This window comes from Zootoca vivipara, chromosome 7, assembly GCF_963506605.1.
Source record: "Zootoca vivipara chromosome 7, rZooViv1.1, whole genome shotgun sequence".
NCBI lineage: Eukaryota > Metazoa > Chordata > Lepidosauria > Squamata > Lacertidae > Zootoca > Zootoca vivipara.
Genome location: NC_083282.1, coordinates 18,933,329 through 18,945,514, shown reverse-complemented (window position 1 = coordinate 18,945,514; position 12,186 = coordinate 18,933,329). Strand labels below are relative to the sequence as shown.

General features: G+C 42.9%; 1 protein-coding gene across 4 annotated transcripts in view; it reads right to left on the bottom strand.

The window, feature by feature from the left end:
• The window catches only part of COL11A1 (collagen type XI alpha 1 chain), a 252,806-nt gene that overhangs the window by 82,636 nt on the left and 157,984 nt on the right, over nt 1–12,186 (bottom strand). For all 4 annotated transcript variants that reach the window (XM_035122972.2, XM_035122974.2, XM_035122973.2 and 1 more), the window contains 4 exons: nt 10,967–11,011; nt 10,748–10,801; nt 10,608–10,652; nt 1,111–1,164 (listed from right to left, as the gene is read on the bottom strand). In XM_035122972.2, coding sequence (XP_034978863.2) covers nt 1,111–1,164; nt 10,608–10,652; nt 10,748–10,801; nt 10,967–11,011 — 198 coding nt within the window. The remainder of the gene's footprint in view (nt 1–1,110; nt 1,165–10,607; nt 10,653–10,747; nt 10,802–10,966; nt 11,012–12,186) is intronic.

Genomic DNA, 12,186 nt, shown 5'->3' with positions numbered 1-12,186 from the left:
AATGGGACCCTAAAACTTTTGAAAGCCTCTGCATTATCCCAAGCTCGTGGATACTTCAGTTCCATTTATGAATGCAACATTTTAAAGACCCAGTTAGTGCATGTCATACACTTGTTTGGTAAAAGGCTGCCAATAGCGGATATAACTTTTCCCATTAACTTCAGCATTTTTCTTTCCTTTTGGGACTGGGATCGACGCAAGATGGAGAGAGACCTCTAGTGGCATCTGATCATCCCTACAGAGAAAAATATTCTGCAGATACTAAAGTGGCTGCCACCTTGTTGGGATGGTGGCAAGTTTTCAATGAACTTCTTTACCCTGCAAGCTGCCTCGTTGAGAGCTTGCACAAAATTTTCGGCAGCAACCAGGTGTGAGCAAGGAAGGCTACAAATTGCATTGTCAGGGTTATGTTACACAGAATGAAGAAAAACACATTTCAGCTATGGTTGCAGAAAAAGCAGGAACCATATAGCACACTTTAAAATACACTATACAGTGGTGCCTCGCTTAATGAATGCCCTGCTTAACTAAATTTCCGCTTAACGGACGGTTTTTTCCTAGCGGAGGTTGACTCGCTAGACGAATGCGTTTTATGAAAAATTTGTGTAGCGAATCGCGGTTTCCCATAGGAATGCATTGAAATTCAATTAATGCATTCCTATGGGGGGGGGGGAAATCCGGGAAAAAAATCAATGCATTCCTATGGGATTCGCTAGATGAATTTTTCGTTATAAGAAAAGATCTGTGGAACGAATTAAATTCGTCTAGCGAGGCACCACTGTAGTTGCACAGAACAGAAACTCACCTTCTGATTTTTAAATTATTTATACAGCTTCAGTTGTTTGTTCCCTGGCTTGTCCTACCATAGTTATCAGATTTCCCAGCAAACACTTTTGCTTTTAATGTTTGTTTCAATGCAGCAGCAGGTTTTATGAAGTATATGGTATATACTGGTATATGAAGTAGCTAAATGGTTTTAGCTATTTCATATACCAGGGAAAGCGCTATTGAGCTTCTCAACACATGGAAAAACAGCCCTTAACAACCAGTCTTTATTTCTGCATCCCATTTGCTGAATAAGCATTGCATTTATTTTGAGAAAATACTTACAGGGGGACCTTTTGGTCCAGGAAATCCAACAGGCCCCTGGGGTCCTTGTGGGCCCTAAAATCAATCAGGAAAGCAAAAGCAAAACAAAAAATGTTAGCAGCAGCAACGGCGGCATGGAAATAGCACAAATATTTTGGGGAGAAACTTGTGATGCAACCAACCTATGGGAAATGTTAAACTAATGCCTGCCCCTGGCTGTTGACAAGGTGGGGGTCTCAGTGAAAAACGTTGTTGTCTCAGCAAATCTATTCAAATCACACACCTAAACATCTGGGCATAATTGCTTGTATACAGATGAGACAGTGCAAGGCTTGTCTCGCTCTGTTTAATATAGGATGTGCCATTTCAGTACAATGCCATCGGCCAAATTTCTGCAAGCAATTCCAGTTATTAATTTGGTTACAAAAATAAATATTACCTAGTATCAGCATTACAGCACAATCCTGTGTATGTCTGCTGAGAAGTAAGCCCTACTGAATTCCACGAGACTTAGGCAGCGTACACTATACATTCAAAGCACACACACACACTGTACAAAATCCTGGGAGCTGTAGTGTGTTAAGGGTGCTGGCAATTGTACCTCTGTGAGCAAGTGAACTACAGTTCCCAGTTCTTTTGGCAAAACCATGTCCTTTAAATAGGTATTTTATTATGTTTTTCTATATGTTGGAAGCCGTCCAGAGTGGGTGGGGCAACCCAGTCAGATGGGCGGGGTACAAATAATAAAATTATTATTATATGGTGTGTGTGTGCAGCTTTCCTCTCAAGTAATTTATTCTGTAACTAGGGTACTCCCACCACTGGTTTGGGAAGCAGCATATATACAAAGTTAGCCATAATCCATATCTATGTTGTTGTTCCTTATGAAATACTGTGTTTTGCGGCATTTCCCCGAAAACCAGCTTCCACCTGAATCAAGATAAACCAACAAACTAGCTTCATTCTAAGCCAGGAATGTGTACGCAGACCACATACAGAAGCACAGGTTATTTTAGACATTTCTGCACCTGAGGCAAAAGATGTCAAAATTATATACCTTCCTGCTATTTATTTATTTTTAAGTCAAGGTTCATGGTAAGTCAGCCCTGTGACTGCAATTCCTTGTGAAGTGTTTCTCTGCTACTCTGGTGAAGAGGACAGACTATCTCGGAGTTCTTTGAAGTTCTCTTGTTGCAGCCTGGCATTGAATGAAATTCATGGTGAGAGTCAAATTTTAGCTGCCTTTTGTGTCAGCTGGAGAAACTCTTATGAGGAATGTGCAGGGAAAGGATTCTGCATGCATATGGCCTAGGACCCTCGTACCTATGGGACCGCCTCTCCTGGTATGCCCCACGGAGGACCTTAACGTCTGCAAATAATAACACCCTGAGGATTCCAGGCCCCAGGGAGATTAGACTGGCTTCGACCAGAGCCAGGGCCTTTTCGGCCGTGGCCCCGGCTTCGTGGAAGGCTCTCTCACAAGAGACCAGGGCCTGCAGGATATGACATATTTCCGCAGGGCCTGCAAGACGGAGCTGTTCCGCCAGGCCTTTGGTTCAGTCTGATTCTTTTCTTTCTGTTTAAGAACAAGCATTAAAGAGGCCTCCTAGCCCGCTCACAGGTCCTTTATAAGACCAGTGGTAACAGTTGGCCCTGGAGAATATCAACCACTCTCAATTTTGCCCGTGGACTGCCATCTGTCCAGATTTTAATTTGCTCTGAACTAATTTTAAGATGTATTTTAACTAGCGTAATTGATTGCCTGTTTTATGTTCTTTGTACAGTGTCTTAAGTTTCTTGATGTTAGCCGCCCTGGGCGGGGTACAAATAAAATTTATTATTATTATTATTATTATTCAAGGAGGAAACAACAAAAAAGTCAGGAAGCAGACCTGGATCCTTGTGAAAGTGCAGCTAGCATCTATATTTGGTTCATGTTCAGCCAGGTGGCTGCTAGGCAGAGATTTTATGGCGAGATCTACAATTCCTACACTCAGCTGACAGCATTACAGCCCAAAACAAATTAAGGTGCAGAAAACTGCTTATGAAGCAAAAACAAACAAGCAAGCAAAAAACACATTTGCCTGAAGTTAGAATCACCTTAAAAGAGGAAGCATCTATTTATACTTTTAATAATTGCCCACAGTGGGGGAGCTTCATGCTCCGCCACCAGGGGCGGAGAGCAGGCACGCTGCCCCTAGGGATGTGGCGCATGTTCTAGGGGCAGGGCGCACGTTCTGGGGACGGGGGCGTGCTGCGCGCAGGGGCGGGACACGTGTTTTGGGGGCGGGGTGCACTGTGCAGGGGTGGGGCATGCGTTTGGGGGGCGGGGGTGCCGTGCGCAGGGGCGGGACGTGTGTTTTGGTGTGGGACATGCCGCGCACCAGGGGCGGGGCGGGCAGCCGTGATGGCGCCCCTGGGATCGTGCCGCACGGGGCGCCCCGCCCCCACCACCCCCTATCTTCCTACGCCCCTGATTGCTCAGATTACAGTGGTACCTTGAGTTACATACGCCTCAGGTTACAAACCCTTCAGGTTACAAACTCCGCTAACCTGGAAGAGTTACCTCGAGTTGAGAACTTTGCCCCAGGATGAGAACGGAAATTGTGTGCCGGCGGCACAGCGGCAGCAAGAGGCCCCATTAACGAAAGCACGCCTCTAGTTAAGAACAGTTTCAGGTTAAGAACGGACCTCCAGAACCAATTAAGTTCGCAACTAGAGGTACCACTGTATATGAAAGAGTGCCCTTCCCCACATTTCAAAGTAAGGCACATAATATCACATGCAATCATGGTTTGTTGTTGTTTTTATGTATTTCCCTTTTATGTTTTTGACCATCAAAGCATGACACTTTTTAAATATAATTGGTGTTAATTCGCAAGTGTTTACTGATTTCAGGTCCTTGGGATGGATGGGTTATATTTATTTATTCATTCATTCCATTTGTACCTAGGAAATTCAAGGCAGTATACATAGCTCCCTCTCCTTTCCAATGTTATTCATTACAACAATCCTGCAAAGTAGGCAAGGCTGAGAGCTAAGGTTGCCCAGTGAGTTTCATGGAAATTTGAACCCGAGTCTTCTCAGTCCTAGCCTGGCACCTTAACCATTGCACTCCACTGCCTCTACAAAAACAATAGGAAAACAATGCTTTGAAATACCAGTTTCACATTGTTTAATATTTTAATGCCATTTTATCTTTGTTTTCTACCTGTCCTTCACACCTCCTCTGATTTCTTCATTCCTGAATGGTTCAACAAGAAAGAGAAACCATTCAACTACTGATAAAAGTGCCCTTTAAAAATTGGATCGGTTTTTCTGTTTTTTTTGTGTAAACAGCAATATGTAGTGACTAAGGATTATTGTAGTGACTAAGGACTATTTTCATATCAATGTTTTTTTTTTTTTTACTGCATCTTGTTAACTCTGCCTTCCCTTTTTCCTTATACACTACAGTGCCATATTTAATTCCTCGGCTCTATCAAACCCAGAGTTTATATACTTGTGAATACAAACATGAAAAAACATGAGAGGGGTAAGTTGTGATTTTGTTTTGGTATCTTTTTTCTTGTTTGTAATAGTTGTTATACACTGAACTTTGAAGTGTATAATGGTTGTTATGCACTGGACTTTGAAGACGCTCAAACTCAGGAGGCAAGGGAGAAAGGGAAGGCACGCTTGGCAAATTCACACCGTGATCAACTCCCGCCCGGAAACCAATGTCCCCACTGTGGAAGGACGTGGGGATCCAGAATTGGCCTCCACAGTCACTTACAGACTCATTGTTAAAACCATGTTTATGGAAGACAATCTTACTCGGATATGAGTGATCGCCAAAGAAGAAGAAGTATACACTGAATAATTGAAAAAGAAGAAGAAAATAAAAAATATAAACATGAGGCATGGTAAGTGTAAAGAACTGTATACAGTACTTGCTCTGCATTGGAAAGGAAAAGTCAATGTTATGCTGATATTTTGTCTACTTTGTATTTGTAACCCTCGTTATGTTAAGTATAATGTGAACGCCTAAATGTGTATTGATGAAAAGGTTTAAGATGGGGTTTTTCCACAGAGCTATATTAAAGCCAAGGAGAGCACTCTGGGCTCTTGCTGAGTTGATAATTAACTGATTGTTGTTCTCTGGTAGCTAACCTGTGAGTGTTGTAACCTTAGATCAGGCACCCCCAAACAGCGGCCCTCCATATGTTTTGGCCTACAACTCCCATGATCCCTAGCCAGTGGTCAGGGATGATGGGGATTGTAGTCCAAAACATCTGGAGGGCCGAAGTTTGGGGGTGCCTGCCTTAGATCATGTGGTGAAGGTATTGGGTTGCATATCTCCATTTTAAAGGGAGTTGCCTTCATGTCTTTTGTCTCAGGGCTCTGTGAAGCAAGGACATGTAAAAGACCCTCGCTGACTGACTGAGAGAAAACAGCTCCAGGCTAAAAATAGTTGCAGGAAGAGATAGACCTCTGCTTCTAGGTCTGTGGGAATTATTTCCCATTTTGTAAGATGCTGAGCCTCTACTAGACAGCGCAAGACATTGTATGGATATTTTGGTCGTATCATTTGATGTTTCTGTTTTGTTTTGAAGAGTTCTGCTAGTCAAATTTGAACAATATTTTTATTAGACTTCTTTCCTTCCTTCCTCAAACTTGGTGGATCAGGGAGATGCTGTGGAAATAGTGTATGTAAGGGGTTTATAAGCAGAGGTTGGATGGTCTACTGCCATGCATGCTTTAGCTGAGATTCCTGCATAGCAGGGGTTTAGATTAGATGACTCTTGGGGTTCCTTCCAACTCTACAATTCCCTTCCCTTCCTTCCTTCCTTCCTTCCTCTTTCAACATTCCCTCTCTTTTCCTTTCTGTTTCCTTTTCTCCTTTATCCCTTCTCTACATCTCTACCCTTTTCTATTCTCTTTTTCTTTTCTTTTTGGTCTGTATTTTTATTTACGTTAATCTTTAAATTTTGATTAAAAAGAGAGATAACAGTAAGAATAATTTGAGACAAGCTGCTTTATAAAGTTCACCTGAAAAATCTTTGTAAAAGTGCCTACAGACGAATAAAGTACAGTTCCTCAACAAGCATACCTGCATGAGACATGGGCTTGCACACACACAATTCCCACATTTACACTTGTGTCAATCTTCTCACTTAGCCTCCTTGCAGGGCATCCCTTGCCCATCGGGACCACAAAGGATTATCACTGGGACCATAAAACTTAGGTGCTATGCTAGTCTTTGCGACCAGGAGTTTTGGAGCTGTAGTCCAAAAATCCCGGAGAGCACAAGCTTGGCGAAAGACAAGCTGTGTTGAAAACTGAAGAGTGGCCTTTTAAACCAGATACCAGATTTTCCATGGGTTTCTCTAATGCATTCCTCTATGTAAATAAAAGGCTTCCTAGACCAAAGTGTTAGCATTCACTTTTGTGAAATGATCTTTTACAGCAGGGCTTTGATGTTTACCTTTGAATATTAATGCAAAGCCACACAGATTTTATTATAGGGCTGGGGGAGATGTTTATGGAAAAGCTTATACAGTGTTTTGATAGCACTCGAGTAGGAAGAAGCAAATTGAATACAGAACGGAGGGGAGGGAAAAAAATCTCCCTTGATTGGTTCATTGTCAGTTTTTCTGTTGATGCTCAGTCTATTGCCAGCTGGAGCCCGGATTATCGCAACATGAGGCACAACAGGGTGATGCAATTAGTGTGAGGGAAGCTGTTACTTTCAACAGATGATCTTTCAGTGCGGGAGTCTGTTAATTCAAATGGCAGCGAGTGAACAGGATCCAGCCTCGACAGTGGCACTGTCTGCCATGTATTTATTGTGCTTCATCTATAGGCAAAATGGTTTGGCAACTGCATGTGAAATGAGAAAACATTCACATAGAATTGCAGTTGGCAGACTGGATATGTTCATTCTAAGTCTACAGGGGGCAATCTCAGACCCTCCAAGCGTCCCTAATTTCCGGGGACACTCCCAGATTTATAGAAGCCGTCCCAGTTTCCGATTTGATCCCAGAATGTCCCTCTTTTTCTTAAGAAGCCCCTATTTTCATTGGAGAAATGCTGGAGGGTATGGAGTTATGTGACCCCCCCCCCAATCCAAGGAGATAAGTAACCCTTAGAAGACATCTGAAGGCAGCCTTGTTTAGGGAAGTTTATTAATGTTTAATATTTTATCTTGTTTTATATACAGTATTTTGGAAGCCGCCCAGAGTGGCTGGGGTAACCCAATCAGATGGTTGGGGTATAAATATTATTGTTGTTGTTGAATAGGATGTCCCTATTTGTATGGGGAAAATTTGGAGGGTATGCCATTGGGTGTACACTGGGGCCTAGAGATCTCAGGTGAAGATCCAAAAACCTGGGTTAATTTCAGATCATTCAGGGGATCAGATAATTCTGGATCAGATTAAGGGAATCTGCCCATTGCCAGTTAGTTGGTCATTGCCAAAAACTGCTTTTGTGTGGTAGGCTTTATTGGGATCATATGGATTATTTCCCATTTATATGATGTGGAACATCGCCCAGTAGCACAGAACTTCCCCCAGAGTTGCTTATGGGGAAGTCCATGGGATAAGGGTATGTGATAAGCAATACCTGCCTGCTACATCAATGCCTGCTGCTGGAACTTGTAAATGAGGCCTAGTTCCTTGTGTATTGCAATTGGAAATTACAGTCCACTGTATAATAAATCTTCCAAGGTACCATTTAAAGGTAAAGGTAAAGGGACCCCTGACCATTAGGTCCAGTCGTGGACGACTCTGGGGTTACGGCGCTCATCTCACTTTACTGCCCGAGGGAACTGGCGTACAGCTTCCGGATCATGTGGCCAGCATGACTAAGCCGCTTCTGGCGAACCAGAGCAGCACACGGAAATGCCGTTTACCTTCCCACTGGAGCGGTACCTATTTATCTCCTTGCACTTTGATGTGCTTTCGAACTGCTAGGTTGGCAGGAGCAGGGACCGAGCAATGGGAGCTCACACCATCGTGGGGATTCGAACTGCCAACCTTCTGATCGGCAAGCCCTAGGCTCTGTGGTTTAACCCACAGTGCCACCTGTGTCCCTAAGGTACTATTTACTACATGATAATGTGTGTTACTGCAGTGTGGATGACTTGCAGTTTGATAATAAGCAGCCCATTCAACAGCAGGTACTTTTGAGCCAACAAAAATGTATTTGGCCAGTGTTGTTGTTTTTTTATTAAAGAAATTACATCTGGTCAGTTGGTATACAGGATCCTAGATGGCCAGTTTGTAAAGCCCTATTTGGTTATAACAGTTCTGCTGGCAAAAACACTTTTTATTAGCTTCAGTTCAGAAAGCCAAAAACATTACAAAAATCTAATTGGTTTTACTTGGGAAAACCCTCAGAACCTGCTGCACTTAAAATCTCTTAGCAAATGCTCTACCTCTCTCTCTCTCACACACACACACACACACAAAATAAGCAATAACAACACAGCAAATTCCTCTTATAAAGAACCCCCCACTGTAAGTATATTAAAAGGTATTAACTGATATGAAGGCAATATATTATTTTGACATTCTTTGATGCACATAATCAACAGCATTGAGTTGACTGATAGGATTTCCCAAATGTCCCCCACTGTGATGTCTAAAAACCGTTCGGTGAATAGCTTTCAAAATCGCAATAAACATTAAGCGGAATCCTCATTGCGCACAGGAGAACATGGTAACAAGCCTCCTTGCCAATGCAGGCCACTAATACATGTATGAATTTGCCTTCCCCACTAGACCTTGCTTATTCCCTTCAATGGAGAGGAATCTCCCTGTGGAAAGAGATGAGAATATGTGGAACTGCTGAAGAGAATAGGAAGCCCAGGCTGAGCTTTGCACCAGAAGTCCTTGGCCTCACTTAGCCGGATGAATGGGAGGGAGCCCAAATTTACCATCAAAAGATGCCCCTTTCCACAAGACCACTAAGTACAAAGTCTAAACTTATCTAAATGTACCACAAGGATGTGCTCTCAGCAATAGAGAAGAACAGCAAAGACCAGTCCTATGATGGTATATCATGCTTGCACCAAATGCAAGCCCCAGAGTAAGGAGGTTTCTTTGAATTCCACCAATACCCACAGCTTAATAGTAGCACTGGGATTCCAACAAGGAGACACTTGATCTATTTTTTTTTTAGGGGAATGGCCCTCACTAATTTCCAATAAGGTGTATTTGGCTTCAACTTCAGACCCTCCTCATGTCAGATCCCGCTGTTTGCTGAAGCCTCCTAGGTATTCACTATTCAGAAGCAAAGAGTAGGACCCAAACTGTATTCATCTACTCAAGGCTAACTTTCCAAATTGATTTCAATGGGACTTAACTGCAGTCCAAAGCGTTAGCAATGTTTTTGATCATATGCAAATTTATACAGATGAACGGTGCATATTTATGCAGGAGTTAATCACACTGGTTTTGATGGTGTTTACTCTCAGGTAAGTGCACGCAGGATTGCAGTCTCAATAGGCAAATGAATTTACCGTATTGATTAAATGCACATTTGCCTGCCAATCCTAAACACACTTAACAGAGAGCAAGTCCCGCTGACCTCAGTGGGACTTGCGTCTCAGCAGACATGCACAGATAAATTGTACTGTTAGCATCTATATGACAACCTTCATTTCATGTGCTTTAACTTGTCCCAGGTGGTAAGTTACAAACAGAAAGAACTAAGAAAATTAAAGGGTTGGTGGCAAAATAAGAGTTTAGCATATTCACAAATGGAAAAGGCTGTGAATCAAATAAATGGGGGGGGGATACATAAATACTTTACTCAGACTTGCAGTTTAATAATAAGCAGCCCATTCAACAGCAGGTACTTTTGAGCCAACAAAAATGTATTTGGCCAGTGTTTTGTTTTTTGTTTTTAAAGAAATTACATCTGGTCAGTTGGTATACAACAGGGGTGACCAACTCCCAAGAGACTGTGATCTACTCACAGAGTTTAAAACTGGCAGTGATCTACCCCCTTTTGGGGGGTTCAGGTCAAAGTTGTTGAGCTTTTTTTTAACGAAGGAAAGCCCTGTTTTTTGGGGTTCATGTAAAAGTTGTTGAGCTTCTTTAGTTAGGAAGGAAGAGATATTGAGCTTTATTTTTTTAGGAAGGAAAGCCCTGTTTTTGGTGGTTCAGGTCATTTTAGGGGTGCAGGGCAAAGTTGTTGATGTTTTTGGGGGGAGCCAAAAATTTTCAGCATCTCTGGGGGGGACTCACTGATCTACCGGTGATCTACCACAGACATCCAGTGATCTACCAGTAGATCACGATCTACCTGTTGAACATGCCTGGTATACAAGATCCTAGATGGTTAGTTTGTAAAGCCCTATTTGGTTATAACAGTTCTGCAGTTCGACTTTCATCCATTTGAGTATCGGTTCTCGTACAAAAACACTTTCCTGCCTTGCAGGAACGGAATACACCTTCTCTGCAATTCCAACCAGGGAAGGTGTTGACTAGAGAGAGATGGAAATGAAATCTAAATTGTTCCTTGCCTACCCTTTCACCTGGTGGGCCAGGGGGTCCGTCATTGCCAGCCGTGCCCTGGAAAAGAGCAAATCATTCAGAGATGAAACACACGCCTTTCATTAAGAGGAAGAGCTAGAAGTGAAATTGGTTCCTCGATTCGCTCAAGTTACCTTGGGGCCAGGTTTCCCAGTTGGGCCTCTTGGGCCTCTTGACCCACGTGGTCCCTGTTGAGTCACAAAAGATATGCAATTGGTTATTTTTTATTCTCGTGTGCTACAGCGGCAAAGGATATAAAGGCAACCTTCTGAATATGGCCAGGATAGCAATTAATATGGAAATGCATGAGATAACATTAAAGCGGAGGTGCAGGAAAAATGCATAGTACGTACAGTTGGTCCTCGCTGTCCCCTTGGGCCAGGTTTTCCGTGCAAGCCCTGCAAACAAAGTTCACACAAATTAATCTTATCATTCGTTGGAGGGCTGTTTTCGTTTTTTGGGTTGAGAAGGTAGTTCTGCTGCTTCAAAAGGGCACAACAGAACTCTACTACAGCTGCAGGATCAAAAGCTACACAGGGCACCTGACGACTTGCCTTGCATTTTAAGTTTTCATAAATAGCTTCTTTAAATATTTATCTCTCTTCTTAAAGGGCAGAATTACAAGTCGTAAGGGAAACATTCGGCAACCCAGGTTTGTCTTGCAATGCTAACATGGGAGCAGGGAGCATTCGCAGGGGAGGTTGGGTATATTGCAGCGAGTGTTTAACCCTTCCCCTACTCTCCTGCAAACCCCCACCCACCCACCCCCACCCGCCGCCTGAGCACTATTGGGGCAACAGGAGGAGCAGCAGGGTGAGGTGAAGGAGTTTAACTCTTTCTCTCCTTGCCATAGGCCCAGGAAAACCACATCTTAGAAGCTGCTGTTTGCTAGTTGTAAATCTATTCACTGCAGTAATCAATTGGAGGGGGGGAGTATAGTAAGGAAGCTTGTGAGAATGCTGGAAATACAATTGTCTCTCATCAGTTTCAGATTTAAACTGGTGAATCTGCACGGCTGTTTTTCTGCTTCATAAAATGTAGTGGTCGGCAGAGTAATGATATACATTACTTCAGTTTTACTTAATGGCACACTAAGCTGCCATCAAGCACAATTTCCAAGCCATCCTTTCCCCTTTGATAACTTCATCACATTTCAACCACAAGTGATCAGCCACGTCCAGTTGAGCTTTATAGATAGTGATGCAGTGACCTTCTGGAGCTTGCAGACTCTGCATTATAAATTCCGCCCACCAGCTTCAAATAAACAAAGCAGCTATGTCTTGACTTTCTACATCCATTTAAATATGTATTATTCGGCATCCTTGCTGTTGATTTGCCGCTTCAACCACAAATTGTTTTGGGGTGGTTTTGTTTTGTATATGAAAAAGAGTACTGGGGAATTAGAATGCATAGAAGATGCCAGAGAAATCCCCCCCCCCCGAGGGGATAGATTGCAGTCTAGCTGGATAATTCACAGAATATAGGGAGAACGCTCTTGTTTTCTCCCTTCCTCCCTGTTATGTACTGAGCTGAATCCTAGAACAATAGGATTCAGAATCAGCGGGAGCTACCC